At 39.6% G+C, this 23,558-nt stretch overlaps 1 protein-coding gene across 2 annotated transcripts; it reads left to right on the plus strand.

The window, feature by feature from the left end:
* Positions 1-16,954: 16,954 nt before the first annotated feature.
* Positions 16,955-23,069, plus strand: hrh2a (histamine receptor H2a). 2 transcript variants are annotated; one of them, XR_003273422.2, is made up of 4 exons: positions 16,955-18,750; positions 21,015-21,186; positions 21,542-21,726; positions 22,269-23,069. XR_003273422.2 is itself a non-coding variant. In XM_026180321.2 (3 exons), the coding sequence occupies exons 1-3, from the start codon at positions 17,730-17,732 to the stop codon at positions 21,558-21,560; spliced, it is 1,212 nt and encodes a 403-aa protein (XP_026036106.1). In that variant the 5' UTR covers positions 16,955-17,729; the 3' UTR covers positions 21,561-21,897. The 2 variants fall into 2 exon arrangements, 1 of the variants encoding a protein (XP_026036106.1); XM_026180321.2 differs by lacking the exon at positions 22,269-23,069 and having other exon boundaries at positions 21,542-21,897.
* Positions 23,070-23,558: the final 489 nt, after the last annotated feature.

Consider the following 23,558-nt stretch of genomic DNA (forward strand, 5'->3'; position numbering starts at 1 on the left):
AAACATTTACTTATATCTTATCAGTAAGAAGTATTTGCTTCCTCTTGCTCCTTTTTGAACGGGAAATGGTCAGCTTTTTGGTTTTTGGTTTTCCTTGTGAGTAGAAAGGCTTCCAGCTATTTTGTGTTTATTTGTTTTTGTATGTATTAACACTTGTTACTTACATTTTTGAAATAAAGATTTGGCTGATCAGTATATATTTTTTTCTGAACATAGTGTTGACATAGACTAGACACTACACACGCTGGTCACTTTATTAGTTATACCTTGCTAGTAGTTTTGGCTTTGTTATGGCTCTATAGATTCAACAATGTGCTGGAAATTTTCCTCAGACATTTTGATCCATATTGACACGATAGCATCATACAGTTACTGCAGACCTTTTTCCATGAGGAAAATCTGCATAATGCAAATCTCAAAGCTGCCCTATTGGACTGATCTAATGACTATGGAGGCCATTTGAGTACAGTGAACTCTTTGTTAATATTACTCTTAGATAATATATGATGGCATGCATATACTTGCTCAGTAGTAGGAAAATAAAGACATCCCACAGGTTGTTATTTACTCTCAAAACATGCCTATTTTCTTCTCATCCCTGTGATGCGTTCAAGGTGCACATGTGATGATGTTTCATCACTCAAGAAGACAGTGAGCATAAAAAGTAATTGTTTTTAAAGTAGGAGGTTTCAAATGCAATTTCAAATTCTTTCCAAGTAGCTCAACAAATCCAAATCAAATACACAAAAACGTTTCTGTTTAGTTTGGCATAAAGTGTGTCAGCTAGCTAAAAGTATTTCCTTGGGTGAGCAAACAAACAATGTGCAAGCCTGAGAGATGGAGAAAGAATGAGTACAGAAGAGGAAGATGAGAGACTATTTTCAAAGGTATGCAGTGCTCAGCAAGTGCCATTTACAGCACATGACCCTTAGTCTGATTTGTTGGGTCATGTGACTCATGGGTGGAAAATATGAATTCTTGCCAGCTAGCTGTCATCAGGGGCTGTTTGTGACTCAGTGTATATGAAGAGCCAACCTTGTTTCTTTCTCTGTCCTCACATGGTATGGAGGCGCTCTGACTGACGCACTTCAGCTCCTATAGTCACCCAACAAAGCATATATTGCAGCACTAATTTACTCCTCTTTTTGTTTCCATCTCCTGTAAATAAAATAGGTAATGCATATCCTACTTGTATAGAATCCCTCTTTTGTCGCACGCTAGAGTCCCTTATAACAAAGTGGGTGCTAATACCAACTACTAAGGACTAAGTTGCAGGCAGGTTTGGAGGGAGATCACCACCTGTTGGTGGTTGCTTTTGTTTCTATTTGGCCTGGGTCTGTTATTGGAGTAATGGTAAATTTGACGTGTTCTGTAGAATGCCCTTGTGTGAGGCAGTTGTTGCTTTGGCTGTATGGTTGACTTGCTGTCGGGTTATTTTGGGATGGTATCGATAGTAGAGGAGTTTCTCTAGATTAACTTTCCCTGCAGGGATAAGCAACTCGGTCTACTTGTGGGCTAGTTGGCTTGCTCTTTTATGTTATTTTGTGCAGAAACGGATTAAGACCTTGTGTCACTTTCCTGTCTAGGTGAACAACAGCATAGTTGGAACTTAAATGACGCAAGTGGGCTTTGTGTTTTAAGTATATGTCATGGGATGAAGACTAGGGTTGAGAGGCAGTTAGCTGGGTGGGGGGATGTTTCAGCTTGCCATTATTGAGTGGTGTGTCCTGGTTTGTACTGTGGTAGCAAATAACTAGTAGCAAAGTCAGTGCTAGTAGCTTTTTTTCAGGTTGAAATGATGGCTACAGTAGCAGAGTCTGTGGATTATCTAAGTGAGGCGATTTTGAATAAATGTAAAAGTTGAAGATTCATGTACGTTTTAATCTTTACAGACAGGCTTTTAAGGATGCTTTACTGACTGCTTTAACAGCTGAGTTGGTGTAACAAAACTATTAGTTGAAACAGTCTAGTGTTTCAAAGCATGATGATATGGTTACTGAAGAAGGCGTGATGGGGTCGCCAGTGCAGGCTTGAGTAAGTTCTACTTTAAGTTTTGGTGACTTGACTTTTGAACAGAGAAGTAGCTCAGTCTAGCACTGGCTTTAGTCCAAATGACTTGGGTTTTGGTCACAATGTTTGAGGAGTGCCAGTCTTGGTAGCCGAGGATCAGTCCGCCAGGGTCTCCGCTCCTGGCTGCCACCCGGCACACGATGCACCCGTCCTCTTCGGTGCCTCCTGCGGGTGGTGGGCCTGGGGGAGGATGGGCCCATGTCCCCTTTTCGGGCTGTGCCCAGCCGGGCCCCATGGACTAAGGCCCGGCCACCAGACGCTCGCCCTCAGGCACCCTCCCCGGGCCTGGCTCCAGGGATGGGCCCACTCCGGGTCGGGGATGAGTTCCTGCCCCAAGTGGAGGAGTTCAAGTATCTCGGGGTCTTGTTCGCGAGTGATGGGAGAAGGGAGCCGGAGATCGACAGATGGATTGGTGCTGCAGCCGCAGTGATGCGGACGCTGTACCGGTCCGTCGTAGTGAAGAGAGAGCTGAGTCTAAAAGCAAAGCTCTCAATATACCGGTCGATCTACGTCCCTACCCTCACTTATGGCCACGAGCTGTGGGTAGTGACCGAAAGAACAAGTTCGCGGATACAAGCGGCGGAAATGAGCTTCCTCCGAAGGGTGGCTGGCCTCTCCCTTAGAGATGTAGAGGAGGTGGTTCGGGCATCTGACAAGGATGCCTCCTGGGCGCCTCCTGGGTGAGGTGTTCCGGGCATGCCCCACGGGTAGGAGACCCCGGGGCAGACCCAGGACACGCTGGAGAGATTATGTCTCTCGGCTGGCATGGCAATGCCTTGGTGTTCCTCCGGATAAGCTGGAGGAGGTGGCTGGGGAGAGGGAGGTCTGGGCTTCTCTGCTTGGGCTGCTGCCCTGGTTTTACTACCACACTGTTCACCAAACACAGCAAACCTTCACCATCTTATCCAGAAGGGTCACCTCTTCACCCTCACATGGAAGAAGTAATCTGATTGGCATGGTGGTATGTTTGAAGCAGGTCCCTTGTGTAGCGCTGGGACCCAGTCACGATGTGTTTCATCCATTTTATTGGCTGGTTTGCCTGCAATAATGCCAATATCTATCCTTTCCAAAATCCTTTCCAAGCCCACCCCCGTGACATCACGTTTCACACACGGTTGCTGTACATATACAGCCAGTGTTAAAGCTCACAGCCCGACACACACCAACACAACAGCATAGATAGCACAGACGTCAAGGCGGCGAGGCGTGATTGCGGGTGCCGCTCAGGTGCGTCCGCCTCCCCTGCCGTGGCGCTACAGGCCACGCCCCGCCACACACATTAACCAGTTAAAATACATATTTAGGCAGAATTTTGTAAATATCTATTTTTCATCTTTTAGCAGCATAGTGCTTTTTTCCCAATTATTTTTTTAAAGTCAGGTTAAGGCTCCAAAAGCACAAAGGCGATATAAGGCTGGTGGCTCTCAACAGTTTTTGTTTGCTACATGGATCATTTTAGTTCAGCTGGGTGTCTTTCCTTTTGTTATATTTCTTTAAGAATTCAAAATGTGTTAATTACATAAATAAAATGTAATTTTCTCTGTAGCACTTCATGGATTTAAGCAACACACCTTAGTTGTTCACACAAAGCATAAAAGTAAAAAACAATATATACAGTGTTATCTTCATTTTAGATGTCAAAAAGTATTTGCGGCTCCCAGTGTTTTCTTTTGCCTGGAAACCGGGTCCAATGGCTCTTTGGGTGCTAAAGGTTGCTAACCCCTGGCCTAGGGGACCAAGCGTTGACCCTTTGCCTCTTGTTAATTCGCCTTTACAAGGAAATGTGTTCTCCTACTATTTTCACCAGTTCGTAGAACTGAACTACATCATTTCTACTCCGGGGAACTGCTTAGATCCAGTTGGGAGTAGTTGGAGAGGTCTTAGAGAAATCTAAAGGTTTCGAACAGGGTTATCTTAAGTGTCTTTGAATAATCTTGATTTTAATGTTAGGACATATAGAATAGCATAGCCCTTCCCTTCTAGAATAATCTAGAAAGGATGGGTTATGCTCAATTATTACACTGCGTTGTTGTTCGATGTTCCCATCCACTTTGACACCACATGCTAGAGAAATTGCATCCTTTATCACACCAGCTGAATTATTTTCAGTTACAGTTATGCCATTTGGGTTGAGAAATCCTCCTGCCACATTCCAGTGCCAGACGAACTGCATCATTTCTGGTTTGGAAGGGTGTGCTGTATTGATATGATGTAGTTTTATATAGCAACACCTGTCAAGATCATCTTAGGTGCATCCAGGCTTTGTTCATCTAATTAAGGCAAATGTTAGAATGAGTCTTGCCAAATGTGAGTTTTCTAAGGCCACCTATTTGGTTAAGGTGGTTGAACAAGAGAACGCACATCCCTTCAGAGCCAAAGTGGAGGCTCTTGAGTTCCTTCCTACCACTACTAAGAGACAATGTCAGTGATTTCTTGGAATGGAGTTTTACCATGAGTTTTTAAAAAATTCTCTCCTGTGGTTCCTCTAACTAATGTAACTCCCAAAGTTAAGTTCTAGTGGTCAGATCACTGTCAAAAAGCCTTTGAGGACATCAAGGCTCTTCTTGCTTCTGCTTCAGTACTTGCAGGGTCATCTTATCACAGTTTCACGAAACTAACTGTAACTTATTAAGTAATTATGTTCTCCACGTTCCACTGCTACACCAAATCAGCTTGAGTAGTCCGGCCATTCTTGTCCGATGTCAACATGGCATTTAAATCCAGAAAACTGCAGCTCACTGGATATTTTCTCTTTTTGGGTCATTATCTGCAAACCCTATAAACCCTAGTGTTGGTTGTGTGGTAAATTCCTAGTACATCTGCAGATCTGTTGTTTCACCTCATCTGGATAGTCTGATATTTCAGAAACCAGCAGCCATCCGAAGTTCAGTGTCACTTTAATCACTTTTCTTTCTCATTCTCGTGCTCTGAACTTCAGTAGGTCATTCTGACCATGTCTAAATCCCTAAAATTGCTGCTACATGATTAGATATTTGCGACAGCGAGGAATTGCACAGGTGCACCAAATAAAGTAGCCAATGAGTATATGGGGTTTCACTGCCAACTACCTTTTGCATACTTTCTGCCAGCTTAAATAGTTTATTTTATTATTTTATTTCTCTAACTTGCTGTAAAAGCACTTGAGCTAAAAGGCATCCATCCACAGCCTTATTTTTAATATGCATCACAAACAGAGCCATTGGCAGTCCTAACTCAGAACTGACTCCAAGTTAGGAATGCCAGTCAGGCACTCGCCACCATCTACGAAATACCAGAAGGTCCTCTAGAAATCTTGTTGTTATGGAAACATGGTGTGAGACTGAGACATGCTATTGATATAACACTGAAAAAAGGTGAAATATTAGGAATTGGCACCTAGAAATGACTGACAACATTTGTGTACACAAAAAAGGGCAATGAGAGAAAAATAGATATACGAAGTGAGAAGGAGAGAGAGATAATGGATGACAGAAGATATGTTATCTCATAGTTTTGTAGTGGAAATAAACTGGAACTCAAGGAGGAGGAAAATAAGGTAGGGCTTAAAGGTGCATAGCATGGAATAAAAAAGAGATGCAACAGAGATTAACTGATGTACAGCTGAAGGAATAAAAAGAAGCAGCAGGCAGAGGGAGCCTCTCTAACAGGAAGAGAAAGCACAAAACGAGACAAAGGGAGACTGAATTCTGTCCCAGCTATGATACGAGCTAGGCCACGTGCACTGAGACGGGGAGTCAAAAAAAGGAACACAGTATGAAAAGAGAAGTGACAATGACTTTTGATTGTTCAGACTGAAGTTTGGAAGATAAATTAGCATTGGAAAAGAGATCTAAGCCACACTAGAAGCCAAAGCATGTGAGAAATAGGCACAAAGGCTGACTAAAAAACTGCGCCAGAAATAGGAAGATTGATTTAGAAATCTCTCTGACCCAATGGGTCACTGATGGTAAATGGACTGGTTCTTATATAGCGCTTTTCCACTCTTCTGAGCACTCAAAGCGCTTTACACAACTTGTGCATTCACCCATTCACACAACTGACATTCACACACATTCATACGCCAATGAATGCATCGGAGAGCAATTTCGGGTTAGTATCTTGCCCAAGGATATTTGGCATGCAGACTAGGGGAAGCCGGGAATCGAACCACCAACCTTCCGATCAGTAGATGACCTGCTCTACCACCTGAGCTACAGCCACCCATCCAGTGTTGGTCAAGTTACTTGAAAAAAGTAATCAGTAACTAATTACTGATTACTTCTCCAAAAAAATAATCCTGTTACTTTACTGATTACTTGTTTTCAAAAGTAAGTAATTACTTAGTTACTTAGTTACTTTTTAAAAAACACGATTTACAACCTGAAGAGGTGATAAAGTGATAGATCTTTCAGCCCAATTCTACTTTTTCTACATAATCCATCATACAAAATGTAATCAAATGGAAAAGTCTCTTTTTTTAACTTGTTTTATCAGTTTTAATCTTTTAACTTTATGCATCAAGCAAAAATTTAATTATATGCAACATTCTCTGACTTGAATAAATTAGTTTAACATTTAAACCTATTTTCTACACATTCCAGCACATAAAATAAAATAAAATATTTTTTGTGTTTACACTCACTCTTTCAAATAGATGCAAGTAAAACACAGCAGAAAATAAATAAAGTCAAAGACTCAGCGGTCCTGTTGCTCTATTTTCACCTGTAAAGCAGGACTGCGGTAGGCGGAGGTTTACCCTGGTGCAGGTGTGCCGTGGTCAGTTGAAGAATCCGCGAGTTTCTCTGTGAATTTCCCATTATGTCGTTGCGCACTCGGTGCTTGCTTGGAAGTTTAGGGGGTTTTTTTCGCTGTAAAAAGAAGTTTTCTTCCCACGCACGATGGACGCTAATGTTTTTGTCACTTTTTATGGAATCAAACTCAAAGTAAGGTCAGTGCTTCCACGCTTTAAACGCTGCACGCTCATACTCTCTCCCACAATCGATATATGATCCACTGTTGATCTGCACACAGCTGTTGTCTCTAACAGCGCACTTGTTTACGTCACTGTCGTGAGACATTCTCGCAAAAAATCATGGTTTTAGTAACGCAGTAACGCAGCGTTCCTACGGGAAAGTAACTGTAATCTAATTACCGTTTTTGCAATAGTAATCCCTACAAGTAACGCGTTACTGCCCATCTCTGCTGATATCACTCGAGCCCATCTGGTTCCAATTCTCAGAGAAAGTTTATAAAGCAGAAGAATTTAGATCAGTAAGAAATATTAAGGCAAGAAACGACACAAGCGCAAATACCATGCCTTCCTGTATGAGTCTCTCAACCCATACTGGACTTATTGGGCATTCCATTAAGGCTGAATACAACAGGTTGCCTAATTTATTCAGGTAATATCGGCCAGTCTGGATCAAACTGTTGAGGAGAATCTTCTTTGTTCTGGCATATGGCACATACAATTTATAAAATGTGACAAGAGAATGGCAGTGTCATTAAAATAATTTCAAAAGCAAATTACCCTGAGGAGTTGAGCCGACAACAATAGGAGACGCACAGAGAGCAAAGGGAAAAGAGAGAGAGAGAGGAATGGAGCTGTACGAGGACTTGCTACTCCCTTCCTCTTTCTCTCTTCTCTTTCCCACACACACTTACACACTCGTTACGCACACAAATGCACACACTTCACGAGCAAGACTGTGGTTCGCTCTGGGAGCAGAGCAGTGTAACGAGGGCAGTCATCACAGACAAGGAGAAGAAGCGCTGAGGTGAGTGATAGTTTCCTAATTTATACTTGCTGTTTAATATGTCTTCAAATTTAAACGAGCAACGTGTGAAAACACGGCGAATGCTGTAGCCAGGCAGCATAATCAAGTTTGAGTTAATATTTGATCTGCACTGTGTTATTTGAGTGCTTTTCAGCAGCCAAGCAAGAATGCTAATTAATAGAAATAAAAAAGTTAAATTCATTTAAGATTGGTCAAATAGGTGATGAAACTGTATTTAATTGACAGCACAGTCAGTGCAAATTCAATTTAAGTCTCTTTTTATGGTCTGATATCAGATTTTCTTTATAGTTTATTGCATTTAAATGCAAAGATGAGGAGAAAAAAAAAGTATAGAAGCAGTACGTATGTGGGCAGTGACGTGGTCATGAATAGAAACTGTCAGATGTCAGAGGTTTGCAACTGTGTAGAATTCAGCTGGGCCACTTCTGAGCCTGATGTGAACATGTGAACTAGGCACAAAGACAAATATACAAAGAGGTCATGTAATCAGTTCTGAATATGAGGAAGTGAGATTATTCTTTGTGTGATAATTTCTCTTTTACACTTTGAAGGTCTGTGACATAACAAGACATAACAAATATGTCTGCGTTACATATTAGCATGTACTTGTTAGCATGTACATTACTATGCATTGTCCTATTGTCCTATTATCCATAAAGTCTTCCTGGAGTTGCTGATAAACAAAATATAATGATTTTATCCCTTAAACTGTAGGAGTATTGGGAAATAAAATCTGATAAAAATCAAAATAATTAAATTCCTGATTCTATTTTTTCAAATTAGTGATTTCCAGAAGGTTACATTTGGTATTTATAGGCATTTAATATTGGCTATATCTAATAATATTATTTTGTTGTAAATCACTTTGTATATAAGAGATTACTGAGGCAATCTGGCTTTTAACTGTTGCACTGGTTTCATTGATTTTTATGGAGTTAAGGAAGGACTAGCTATGCTCTTTCAGCCATTGTGCAGTCACGTCTAATGATACCCACTTTGTTTTAAAACACCATTGCTGTTTCTCTGAGAGACATGCAATATCATACATTTAAAGCAAGATATACAAACTCTGACATAAGCTGGCCTATATAAAATTAAAGTGTGCAGTTATTCAAATAAAGGTCGCCACATACACAGCTCAAACTGGATGTTACACCTAAGTGAGCAAAGAACGAGAAACGGTTACAAGAATAGCAAGAGGATGTGGTTTAGTGTCATGACATGGTCACTGCATCTTATTTGCAGTTCAGCAGTTCAGAAGTTCCCTTTCAAATGTGCTGCTGGTAACTGTATGAACTGTATCAGCTGTATCCCAGCTGATACAGTTGTGTGCAGATTTGGTCTTTTTTTTTTTTTTTTTTTTTTTAAGTCTGTGTGTGTCTAACCCACATTACACAACATTATTTCTGTAAAGGACTCTATATGGCTGCAATGATAACATGACAGATGTGATCTGGCAAGGTCAAGCATGACATATTGAGTTCAATCAATCACCCCCATGTGACCCAAACTTGCATTTGTGTGTTTGTGTGTGTGTGTGTGTGTGTGTGTGTAGGTGTGTGTGTGTGTGTGTGTGTGTGTGTGTGTGTGTGTGTGTGTGTGTGTGTGTGTGTGTGTGTGTGTGTGTACGTGCGTGTACCACAGCAAAGCATGCTGTTAGTGTCTATGCATATTTTATGCGTCTGATCCCCCTGTCTGTCTGCAGTCGTGTCTGTCGCAGTGTGTTTCATTTCCATGCTTCATCAGGATTCCACAGCTTTCCTTCACTGGTTAGAATACACAACAGCTAGCCTACCAAGCACCCAAGACCAAAGGACAGAAACAAAGGCAAGCAGGAAGACAAATGTGAACACATACACACAGACAAACATGCACGCACATTCACAACAAAGCAGACAGCCACAGATTGCTTTGCAAAAACAGAGGAAGTCAGTGAGCCAAGTACTTGATACCCAATTAAACTGTATTAAGACGAATTAAAGATTTGTATTCCTGATTGTATTATGTTTCTCTAATGGACGATATATGCACATGATCCACGAGTTACTTTCAACATCAGTAGTCCTCTTTAGCACTAGACAAATGTTTATTGATCTGATGATAGTTGAAAAAAAATTACGTTTTCAGAATCGCACCAGCTGCCGTACAGTCTAATCTTCTTTTTGCCGTTGAATAATTTAACCACTTAGCTGCTGTCCAATCATAATCAAATAAATATGGTACTCAAAAATGCATGAATTCATAGCAAAACAAGAGATTTGATTCAGCGCACAATCTCAGGCCATTGCCACACTTCCTGAAACATAAATGAATGTATAGCTGAGTTATTCCTTGGATCCATGACTAGTCGGTAGCAACCAGTCTGAAAAGGCAATTTCACCCCTTGCAATTCAGCAGGGGGTGAAATTACCTTTTGGAGTCAGTTGAGAGGGTAGATTAATCTAAACATATTCAAAAGACATTACATTGCATTTATCACAATAGATGTGATTACTTTGATTACCTATTGGGATGATGAGGAGCATCCATTTATTATTAGTTTATTTCTAAAAAGACGCATCTGGCGAACAAAAAAAAAAAAAGAGGTCAGAGGATGAACACTTGGTATTTGGAGAATATCACAATTTAGGCAGAGAGTCCCAGCTGAGAGATAAATAACTCCATTACTCATCCCAGAGCTTAGACCATGTCTGGTAAAGAGCCACTGTTCTAAGTACTTTTCTGCCTGCCTTTCATCCTTATACCCAAATTGGACTCTTTTCACAAGCTTGCTGAGTAAAGAAAGATCTGGGTGAGACAGGATGAAGCCTCTTCAGCTCATTTATATCTCCCTACATTGAGAAGACAAAGACAGGAAAATATTGCTGCAATTAACAGTTAATCACTTTATATTTCATCTCTCTTAAGTCCTCAAAATACTGGACGTCACCTTATTAAACACAGGATGAACTCTTAAAGTGCTGTTTTCATATCCACAAACCCATGCGACCCTTTTCCTCAACACCTGAAAACATTTTTTTTAAACTGTTGTTTTGCAAGAAACTTCTGAGGATAGTGCAGCCTTTTATATCCCGTGGAAAACAAAATACTCAGCAGTCATTACAATCCATTACGGTCCTCAAAATCCATTACCAAGACATATGTTTTGGGTCATGTTAGTGTGTCAGTGCAGACCTACATGTGCATGCATGAATGTGTGTTATTATATACTGCATACAGCTGCAGTAGCACTCACCATTGCTTTCCATTAGGGACAACTAATGAGTGGTTTGTGAAAGAAAACAGATGGTCAGTAATAAAGTGTCTAAATGAGGGATTTTTTTTAAAATCTTTTTTTTCTTTCATTTTTACACATCATCACATTCTGTTTCCCAGCATTAAGGTGAATGACACTGACTGACTTTATTTTTTACTATCTACACAGACTATTGGTGACTTTATACTGATGAAAGACTAATGTACGTGGGTCTTTTGCATCTTGTGCTAAATAAATTATGTGTTTACTATAAGTGACTGGTCAAGGCTGTATAATAATATAATTTTTAAAATTAAAACAAATGTTTATGCAAAGATAAACACAGGAAGCAAGCATAGTTAAGTTCTCACACATGCACTGTGACATGGGAAGTTGAACTAATGCACTGAGCTCAGAGCAAGTAAGAAAAGCACACGCATACATAGCGTATATATACATTTTCTGTATGGTATGCCCAAGATTGTGATAAAGTTGCCCTTGTTTTAAAAAAATGACTGTAAGGCCTGTAAGGCCTGTTTTGAAAGCAAGCCAAATCTATTTCTAGCTCTCTGCAAGAAAATGTGCATGAGAGACAAAGTGAGTGACACATTTTGATGATGTAAATAGGTGAAATTTGGGGTCTGTCTGTTGTTCTGTGAGACATAAAGGCTCGTGCATTTAGGAAATGCACTTCATGCGTTAGTGGCTCTGTTATCTGTGTTTGCTCTGGATCAGGGGTAGGCAACTCCAGGCCCCGAGTGCCGGTATCCTGCAGGTTTTAGATCTCACCCTGGGTCAACACACCTGAATCAAATAATAAGTTCATTACCAGGCCTCTGGAGAACTTCAAGACATGTCGAGGAGGTAATTTAGCCATTTAAATCAGCTGTGTTGGATCAAGGACATCTAAAACCTGCAGGACACCGGCACTCGAGGCCTGGAGTTGCCTACCCCTGCTCTGGATGTAGCTCAGTGCTGAGTAAGTCATAGAAATGTGCAGATTAGAAGAGTTCAAAGATTACAGATTTGGTGCTGGTTTCTGTGAAACCAGATTTAATTAAAACATTTCTTTCTTCCTGTCTTGATTTGAAGCCATCGGCCCAGAGTCTCAGCATCTTTATCTAACATGATAAGCAAGTGGCACTGAACCAAGTCTGGCAAATCTCCCATTATCCATTACAGTGTTAGAAAACAGAGAGGCAAACATTACCCACCACCTATTGACGCAACCACATTTAATAGACACACATTGCCCACACACAATCTCTCTTACCTATCTAGTAGTGGTTTTCCACATTCCACCAGGCACACATTAAAAGCGTAAGCCGACATCTCATTAGTGTTCTCAGAGTACAAATACCGCTCTGTAAATCTGTAAACAAGGTCTATGTAGAAAACAAAGCATTAACGTCTGGATGTAAAGCTTTGAATAATTTGTCATTCAAGGTTGTTATTTATTAATGGAAAACTACATACAGTACTGTGCAAAAGTCTTAAGCCCCCCCGCCCCCCTTCATTTCTTTCTAATTTGCTTCCAAGGAGACAGATTTTCTTGTAATTTTGGATAAGTGGTCTTGAACAGTTGTTTTCCAAGCTTTCTGAAGGTCATTCGAAATTTCTTCTTTGACAATTAGTTGTTGATTCACTCATCTCAGTCCAGTCCCTGTCCATTTTCAGAGGAAAGCTTTTATGTTGTTTTGTTTATTTGACCCCTTAACACTGACCGATGAATTATTTAAGCATAAAAAGACACCTAACTCAAGGGATGAACCAACGTTGGGTCTATTCATTACAGACTACTTAGCAATGAGGAGAACCAATTTTAAACTAAATTGTATCTTTAGGTATTTTGTTATTAGCAGCCTGGTACAAAAGCACATCATTTTTTCAGTGTTCTTTAGATTAATCTATGACGAAAGGCAAGTTTGACCCCCCAAAATAGTATTTTTACGTCATTCCCGAAGATGTGTTAGCTGGTGGTATATCGCTGCATGGTGTGCAGTGTGACCTTTAAAAAACTGGAGAAAACGTGAGATGTGGAGAACAAAACAAGAATGGCTTTAAAACTACCTTAGCAGATGAACAGTATGTGAAGTCATGTCTTTTTTTTTTAAAAAATGCAGAAAATACTGCAAAAGACCTGATACAGAATCTGTGAGATGCATCTTGTCCTTCAGTTGATTCATCTACTGTTTGCTGAATCCTCATCAGAATGGGCACTGTGAAGATGCCATTCTATTTCTTGATATATATTTTTAAAATGTTTTTATTTTTATTGTTATTGTGATAGGACAGCGGGGCAAATGTCACGATCCTGGTTCTTATGACTCTGTGTTTTGAGTTTTAGTTTATTTTGATGTTTATGGTATATGGTTAAGTTCGTTATTTTTTCTTTTCATTTGTTATTAGTTTCCTCTTGTGTCTTCCAACCCCTGTTAAGTCTCCCTTGCCCTTCATGTGTTTCATGTCTGTGTCTTATGTTGTCAAGTTCAGGTTGTCATGTCTGCGTCTCATTATGTTTCCTGTTTTATTTTGAAGGGGTCCTGTGTTCCTATGTTCAATGTTTTTAGTTTTACTCTCCCCTTGTGACGTCATTATGTTCATGTGTGTCAGCTGTTTCCCCATGTGTTTCCGTTTCCCTCATTATCCTCCTGTGTGTATTTAGTCCGTGTGTCTTCAGTCATTCCTTGTCAGGTCGTCTGTTGTTCACGCCATGTTCTTTACGCCAGGTTTCATGTCCAGGTTTTTTCATATTGTGGTTTAGATTCCCCAGTTTAGGTTTGTGTTAATTTTGCTTCAGTTTGCCTTGCCTTTTGTTTGTACCTTTTACCAGCCTCATTAAATGGCTCGCCTTTTGTTAACATTCAAGTTTTGTTCCCTGTTCCTTGGAGTCTGCATTTTGGGTCCTTCTCATCAATTCATACAGTCTGCCCTCGCCAGACTGTGACAGGCAAAGACAGGAAAGCTGGGAATAAGATGAAGATAGGACACAGTGAATAACCTTTGGGCACATTTAAATCAGGACACTGCATTAGACTTGCATATGTGGGTCACATGCTAGTAAGGCCAATAAGCTTCCAGTGGCCATGAGGAAACGGGAAAGGAAACAGGTAGAAATGTGTGACACTGAGGAAAAATGTACTGAAAATCAGTCGCTGCAGGTCTTACAAATTGTTGTTATCTGAAAAATGTCTAATTAGCAGCAGCTTCATGTTTCAGCATGATAATGATCCCCTCCATGCTACCAATGCAATAAAAGGATACCTTGATAGAAAAACACATAATGGAATACTGACCTGCCCAACCTGGACCTCAAATCAAAGCAGTGTGGGATCATCTTGCCAGAAAATGGAACAAAAGGCAGGAAACATCCAAAGAAGAGAATATGAATGTCAACCAAGAAGCCTGGAGACCTATTCCTGAAGACTACTTGAAGAAATTACAAGAGAGTTCAGGCTGTGCTGAAGAATAACCACTCTCTTTTTGAATTATACTTGTCACCGTATGCAGTACTTATACCATATTTCTATTCAAGTTTGCATGTTTCAATAAATCAGTGCACTCATCACCCATTTTCCCAGCAAAATATAGAGAAATGATGGGTGGTTTAAGACTTTTGCACTGTGCTGTGTATTACCATTGTGGCACAAAGTCACTTTAGAAAGTATTCAGGTCCCTCCCATATGGAAAAGATATATATAAATCTTATAAAGTTTGTATCTGTCTTGTGTGAAACTTGTATGAAAAGCATATAAGTGTGAAAACAGATATAAGATCCCTTGAAAAATTATATAATGAAACTTGTATGTTTTGGATACTTACTAAAACAATATATGAAAGTAATGCGAAAGTGGCCACTTTCATGAGTAATCACATATAAGTTTTTACTATTTCTTTTCCGTATGGGCTGCCATGTTTGTTTTAGAAGGCTGGCGTAACCACAGCATTCGAAAAAGAAGTTCCACTTCCTCTGTGATAGAAACACTGAACCTTCCTGATGTTCCTGCAGTAGCGAACAACCTGTCCTGTAGAGAAATAAATCACATCTTTAGCAACAGCCTTTTACCTTTTGTCACCATCTATAGACTCCGACTCAGGTTGAGATAGACTGTAAAAGATATAACTTAGAGGGAAAGCCAATGCAGAAGTGCATTAAACTTTGATTCTTCTAATCATCCAGGTGAGAATACAACTAGTATAGGAAGCTAGACCTCAGCAAAGCCTGTGCATTATCACACAGTGCCGAGACATTTACCTGGTGTTGCATCATATTCACAATAAATGTTTGAGCCCTAGATCTGGTTTTCCCAGTGCCTTTCAGAGTAGAGTTCTAACCTGTGAGTGGATCTTTCCTCCAAAAGTTAACAAACTCCTCCAACAGGTGTCCAAGGGCTATTTGACCCAAGCAGGGAAAAATATCCATAGCTGGCAAGTTTTGGTATTTCAGGTAATCCTAAAACTCCCTGACAGCCATTTCTATAAGCCAATAATTTCCCAAACTTTTCCTTTTCCTTTCTGAATATGAACCTCGTTCCTTGTTCTGCTCACAAGACAGTGAAAGACTTCACTTCTATCCATTTTTAATTAAAAAAAGATTTTTTTTTCAAGGTTTTCTGCTTTAAAATTTAGTTTGATTTAGTAATAACAGTTTTCAGAAGTGCTCCTAAACCCTTGCGGTGATTTCCACCTCAATATTGTGTATTATGGATGAAGTGGCACCTGAAGGCCTGAACATCACGGCTATTTAGTCATGGTCTTTGCCACTAGCATTCAGAGATTGCTCAATTTTTTCTCTCTCTCTCTCTCTCTCTTTTTTTTTTTTTTTTTGTTAAAATTCCTCCCTCGAAGGAAGGGAGCATATTATTGGTTCTGTTGGTTTGTCTGTCTGTCTGTTGTTGGCAGTCTATTGACCACAGTTTTCAAGATATAATTTTCAAATTTTGTGTGCTGGTGGATTTAAATGACATCTCGAGCTGATTTAATTTTGATAAAATTTGAATCAAGTTGGTCATGGGCACAGCAAATGTGAAAACCAGTGAAAACTTCATATTAGCAAAAAATAAATAAATAAATAAAATATCTATGGATTGTCTTCAAATTTCACAGGAATATACTAGGAGAAATGAGTACCTAGGTTGGCTAAGCATTTTACCTTGACCATCATTTTTAGCACCCGAGGTCAATGTTGTCCTTGAAAAAACATTTGAGAAAACATATTGAGTAACATATCATATAAAAGGGCAAAAAGAGAGTTGTACAACAAACTTTTTATTTTTCACTATGATGCCTATCACGACACAATGATGCCATAACAGACTGATGTCATCATATTGTAATAAAAACATAAAACTTTAGCAATTGCCCTTCGTGGAGGAGTTGTACTTTCTGAGTGCTCTTGTTGTTATTATTATATATTATGTTAATAATATCTTGCTATTGATAGAAAATTTGCTCACATATTGTTTTACAGAATCTTTTACACACTCTAGTTCTCTTTTTATATCCAGTCATATCAACAATTAGGCTGTGTATGAGACGCCCTTGATTTAAATATTTACCGATAACTGAAAGATATTTTTCAGATTGACTGTTTGTTTGAAAACAGGTTTGTAAAATGGAAGCATAAAAGAATACAGAGTGGCATACATGTAAAATATGATGATGCATGTAATGAATTAATTATGTGCAAGCTCACAATGAAATAATTAGCATCATGCATTATACATTTAAAACATTAGGTGTAAGACATGCATGCAACCATCTAAAGCTGCACAAAAGTGAAGCCATTGCTGGTGCTGTAGCATATGTAGCACTAATTTCAACCTTAAACAACATTTCAACAGGTTAATATGTGTCATTTTAAAGACACACTACTGAAGTTTTCAAAGAAGAAACAACAAACTCTCTGGCAAACAAAATCTGAATTTACAAGCAATTAAATGCTCCTTCACATGACCTCCTCAGTTCAAACAGGACAGGATCTTATCAGTGTAACCCAGTTTGTCCTAATATGACATCTACCATTTGTTTGACTAGCTGCCTTTGCTTTAATATTGCAGGCATTAAAGGGTTATTACAGTAGTAGTATATTAGCAGTTACATAACATAAATTACAGTTACAACCAATTTATAAGAAAGCCGCATCTTTTTGACGTGTGAGTGTAGAAGTGTGTCTGTGACTGTACGGCATAATGGCTTATTAATTGTACTTTTTGTCTTTTCCCACTAGGTGTCACTATATCCATATGAAATGGTGCTGAAGACAGAAAGATGAACCATGAACCACTGTTAATCAGCCTTGCAGACATAAAGCCGTTCAACAACCAACCAACAGCCAGTCGGATTTTTTTTTTTTTACTGTCATTAGTATGTATGGAAAATCTGTTCTTATCAGTCCATATGATACTTTTTAGGTTTTTCAACAACAGGAAACAATCAGTTACTACCTACATTGGAAATACAGGGAGAGCTGGAGATAAAAGAATTACATGTGGGTGGCCAAGATTTTAAGTGGCACTTAATCAATGAGAGTCCTTGAAGCAACCATCCTTCATCTGATTAAAATCTGACACAAAAACAGGACAATGGTTCACATAAAGCAGCGGTCATGATGTCGTCTGATTGACTCCAGTGAAGTAACAGCAATAATGTTGTCCAAAGTAATGCTGGCCTTCATCTTGATCCTTCTCATCCTCCTGACTGTCGCTGGTAATGTACTTGTGTGCCTGGCTGTCTGTGCCTCTCGACGTCTCCGCTGCCTCACTAACTGTTTCATTTTGTCGCTGGCTGTGACAGACCTGCTGCTCGGCCTCTTAGTCCTCCCTTTCTCTGCTCTCCTACAGCTAAATGAAGAGTGGCCACTTGGCGCAGTCTTCTGCAACTTCTATATCTCCATGGATGTTATGTTGTGCACTGCCTCCATCCTCACCCTTCTGGCAATCAGTGTCGATCGCTACCTGGCAGTGACCATGCCTCTGAGATATGCATCACTGGTGTTACCGTGGAGAGTTGCTGTAGCCATGGCGAGTGTCTGGACTGTGTCTCTGGCCGTGTCTTTCTTGCCCATCCAAATGGGATGGAACACCGTTAACGGGACAGTGCAGAACCACGGGCCTTGGGCTTCGGAGGGGAAATGTCGTTTTGAACTGAACAGACCGTATGTGCTTACTGACTCTCTCCTCACCTTCTACCTGCCTCTGGTGGCTATGTGCTGGACCTACCTCAGAATACTTCGCATTGCACGTGCACAGGCCAAGCGCATTGTCAGTGAACGGCCCACTTGCATCACCAGCTACAACTGCAGGAGCAATTCTTCCACTACCACCACTGTGATTTCCAGCATTACAGTTGTGGCACTGCGGGAGCACAAAGCCACAGTGACACTGGCAGCAGTGATTGGGGCTTTTGTGGTGTGCTGGTTACCTTATTTCATCCTATTCACAGTGCTGGGCTTACAGGAGCATCCAGACCCTGGCACAGTGCCAGAATATTCCATTGTGCTGTGGCTAGGCTATGCCAACTCAGCCCTAAATCCAATCCTCTACGGAGCCCTCAACAGGGACTTCAGGTCAGCCTATACCCATCTACTGAGATGCCGATGCCCTATGTACAGCAGGTGGAGGAGCCAGCAGATATCCCCTTCTGTATCAGCAGGTAAAGCTGTTCAAAGTAAGTAAAAGTAACATTTGTACTTTTATAGCTGTTTTCCAGATTAATATCACAAACTACTACAAGATACTAAAAGCACTTGTAAAAGTGGAAAGTGAATCTAGTGTTTCTATTAGCCCATGCATAAATTTATCAGGGGCACAAACAAAGATTTCAATTTTCTCCTCATTATGTTAGAGAAAAAGTTGGCCGTCAGCCATCCAACACCTGTACAAGATCTGTAATGTAGAAACATATGGGGCTTAAAAAGAATATACAGCTTAATGACATCTGTGCAGCAGTGGTAAGAAATATCCTTAAAAATGCATGCATCACCATGTTCTGAAGAGGGAACTGATATAACAGAAATGGTAAAGGCCCCCAAAATCAAACCTTGTGGCACACCATGGATAGAGAACTGGAAGAAGACCAAAGGATCATCCAAACAGATATGAAAAGAACCACTACAAAGTAGAACCTGATACACCCACCCAGTATCCCAGTCTATAGAGCATAATGTGAGGTTCAGCAGTATCAAAGGAAGAGGTTAGGCTCAGTGGGTGAGCAAAGAACAACAATTTTGAGATTGGTCTTAAAAGTGCTAAGAAGAGAAAGATTAAGCTTTAAAAAAATAATTTTTTTTAAAAAAAATATGTGACTAAATAAGCAGGGACTTGATCGGCCATCACTGAAGTTCGATTACAGTAGGCACATAGGAACCAATACTAGTAAATGAAACATTTTTGAGTTGCAGGTAAAATATCAAGAGAACAGGAGGATGATGTCAATAACTCAATTAATTTCAACAGATAAAGAAAAGAAATAGGTAAAAATCTTCAAATAACAGGCTCAGCTGGGGCAGGAACAGACAGTGAAGATGCTGAATTATTATTATTTCTCACATTTCTGTTTTTTGTTTTTTTTTTCCTGCAGAGAAAGTATGAACATTTTCATAATTGATTTTTGAAATATTTGTGACAGCAGGTGGAGCAGGAGTAACAATATCACAATGTCAAATAAAACCCTAGGACTACCTTTGGTCTTTGAAACTAGGTTTGAAAAGCAAGCAGCCATTGTATTTCTTCTGAAGTTTTAAAACAAACTAAAAGATTATTTAAATGAAAGCAATGAATGGGTAAACAAGTTCAACTTTTTGACGAGAACACCTTAAACCATAAATAAATTATGCAAGGAGAAGAGTACGTCCTCATTTTTAACAGGACATACTTTATCTAAACTGATAAGACAATGACTGATATAACATATATTAAAGGATTAACATTGTTATTAGGGGATAAGAATAAATTGAAAGCATAAAAAAATATCAGCAGAAAAACAATTTGAAATTTGAGACCTGAGTGGGGAGAAAGGCACAAATACTTTTTAAAAAGAATACAGTGATGATCAGAAATAAAAATGTTCCTAAAACAAATCCAAACAACATTTAAACTCAAAGTACAAACAAGCTCCAGTCTGTGTCCTCTGGTATGCGTGGGGCCATAAGCATGCTGGTAACTCGTGATGCTGATAAAAGCTCTGGCAAAGACGTCAGAGTTGTCATTAATTTGTATGTTAAAATCCCCAGTTGTAACCAATCTGGAAAACTTCATGGAGCATGGTATACCACAGCACAATAAAAAGGACCCTTCTTCATGACTTTAATCAGCTGCTTCAAAAAATATCCAACATTCTCTGAACAACATTAGAACCATTTTCAGACTGCAGCGAGACCTCCTCCTCATTCGCTGTTGGCTAATGAGGGTGTAATCACCCGGGCAAACTCTGATGAGGGACAAATATTTGAGTCACACTGCCAGGTTTAAGTAAGGAATAAAAAAATCAGTTTCTTGGAGAGTACAAAATCAATAAAGCTGAGTTGGCTGGCATGGTGGTGAAAAGATTAGCACTTACAGCAAGAAGGTTTCTGGTGTCTGGTTTCCGTGTGGACTTTGCATCTTCCCTTTACCTGAGTGCGTTTCCTTCAGGTATTTCAACTTAACCACAGTTCAAATACATGCATTTTAGGTTAATTTGTTTTTCTAATTTGGCCATGACAAAAATGGCCACGGATGTGAGGTAGATAATGTGTTTAAAGCAACAGAATAAAACCTTGTATGAATATATGGTTAAATGTGGCTTGTAGCCTAAAGTCAGTAAGACTACAAATGCACCAGTCCAGTTTTTGGTTTCTGACTGTTTTGTATAAGACAGCAAACATTATAGTGTCAATACATTTTACAGTATATCCTTATCCCCAGTTTCCATCTTACCTTGAATTTCCTCAGCCAGAGACCAGCTTACAGAGGTAACGCTGCTGTGCGGCCACACCCCTGCCACCTGCAGAGCAGGTCTAACACATCAAAACGTCATGCTTCAAGAAATGAACAGCAGGACAGCCACAACATCTATCCAATTTGCAAATGGCACTGCTACCACAGATGTCAGTGGTGATGGAAGGTAAATTATTATTCAGGCTATTGTTACATTATGCTTCATAAACATGAATACAGAATGCTGCAGATGAGTTTGTGTCAGCACTGGTGTTATTGCCTGCACAGTCATGACTCAAACCTCATCATATATAAATTGAGTACTTAAAAAAAAAAAATCATGCTTTGCATCCAGACTGGAGTGACAATGCTGCAGCACCAACATTCAGATGAATGTGATGCTATGAAAAAAGCTCTATATGATACCCTGCTTTCAGTATGTCATTGCACTAAATCATATAATGTGTTTCTGTCATACTCTGAAAAATAAAATCTTCTCACTCACACAAATGCACATATATGTCTTTCTTCATTCTTTTCAGTGAACCCAGGTTGTGCTGAGCTTGTGCTTGTGAGGTGGATGGTGTGCTTACAAAACAACCCAGAACAGGAATCCATCAGGTCGATGACAAAAGGGCAACAAACAGACAAAAGATAGACAAAGATGTACAACCCCCTCTATTTGGAAGCATCCAGTATCACAGTAGAAACATCCATAGTACATCATGTAAGTAGAAATACATTCTGACATCCCTATAGCCCCCACAAACCAGTCCAGCTGAGAACAAATGAGCTGTAATACACACATCTTAGCTGTGTCATCCGCAGCATATCGGGCCATATTGCCATATGCTTATTAGGCTGAGAAATTTGCTTCCAGAATAAAGGAGTTACATTATCCAGTTTCACATCCTGTTATCATTTCTTTCTATGCATTTTGTGACTATCATTGACTTAATTGTTCATTTTATGTGCATGAGCTCAAAGTCTGACTCAGTTACAACAACAAAGGACAAAATCTGCGCCCATATTGCCGACAAGAGCACAGAGCTCTGTAGCAACAAGCACACATACGAGTGTGCGCAGACACACAGTCCATCAAATCTACATTAAAGCACATAATCATTCGAACATGTTTGCCATCCAGTAATTACTTTAACCAGATTCTACAAGTTCTCTTTTAGTTTATTACATAATTTTATTGTTGTGATTTTGGGTCAGCTGTCTGATCTGTACATTAATACTGCAGTATTCTTTTTGTGCATACAGCTATTTCCTCCACAGGACCCGTCCTACCTCCTGAAACTTTTATGTGTAGCCCCGTATGTATGTATACATTACCAACGGTGAGTGAATAGACGAGCAAACCTTTGCTCCTTTTCATTTGTGTCTTTATGAATACAAAGATAAGGATCTCTGCAACTCTACGCCTCATCGGTAAGAATCAACTGCACACGCACAGCCAGCTCAGTCCACCCAGGACCAAACAAATGATGCTGCTTCTACTTGGACGGAACTAAAACTGAACTTGTTTAACACAATTAGTTGACTGCAGCCAACTGTCACTCAGGGCAACATATGGCCCTAAAATGCTCTTAATCAGACTAACTGTGGATAGTAATGAAGCACAGCAGGACCCAGTGAAGACCAGCCAATTAACTTGTTGTTCATCAATTTTATGAAGGACTGGATATTTTATATCCTGACACAAGAGTGCACTCCAGTGGGAATACAAAATACCACGTCTTCAGAATGGGAAAAAAAGGAAGAATTGGTGTTAAATTAAAAATGTTCAATAAAATGAGATAACGGAAGGGAGAAGGTGACAAATAGACTCTCGTTACACTTATTTATGTGTTGATAAATATGTGACCTTTCAATGTGTAGCATGTGAAATAATGTTATGTGTAGATTTTAAAGAATGGAGCCCCCTCCATATATTGTTTTACCGTTTATCATTTTGTGGTACAGAGCTGGTAAGTGTAAGCATCGAATCATACTGTAAATGTAACTATGGACTGAATAAATGGCATGCACTGTTCCTCAAAAAGCAAACATACCAATAAAGAGCAGCTCAAATAAAAAATATGATACATACCACCGTTTTTGGAGACAATACAGGCCGTTAAGCATGAACAGATCTTATCTTGTGGGATGATGCAGAAAACGTGTGTGTATGGTAAGGAACACAAGCACATTGGAAACAATTCATCACAGCTGTCAGCAAACATCGCTTCAAACTGTTGCCACATTAACACTTAACCTTCTCCATTCTTCAAGCTATTTCCTTTGAGGAATGACTCAGAAGTGTATACTAATATATATACATGCATGTTAGGTTGTAGCTGGAAACAACTGATTTTACAATCCAGTTCGCCACATGGAAACACTTATTTGGTTTATAGCTAGGAGAGTCATTTCTTCAATTCAACTCTAGAGAAATAACGGATTAGTTTTGATTGTTTCAAGTCTGTCTTACTCAATGCTGAACAGATCTCATACGTATTTCATTCTTCATGTCTTCTAGCAAGGCATTGCTTTCACGCGTGACTATGTAAA

Source organism: Astatotilapia calliptera, chromosome 2, assembly GCF_964374335.1.
Source record: "Astatotilapia calliptera chromosome 2, fAstCal68.1, whole genome shotgun sequence".
In the NCBI taxonomy this organism is placed as follows: Eukaryota; Metazoa; Chordata; class Actinopteri; order Cichliformes; family Cichlidae; genus Astatotilapia; species Astatotilapia calliptera.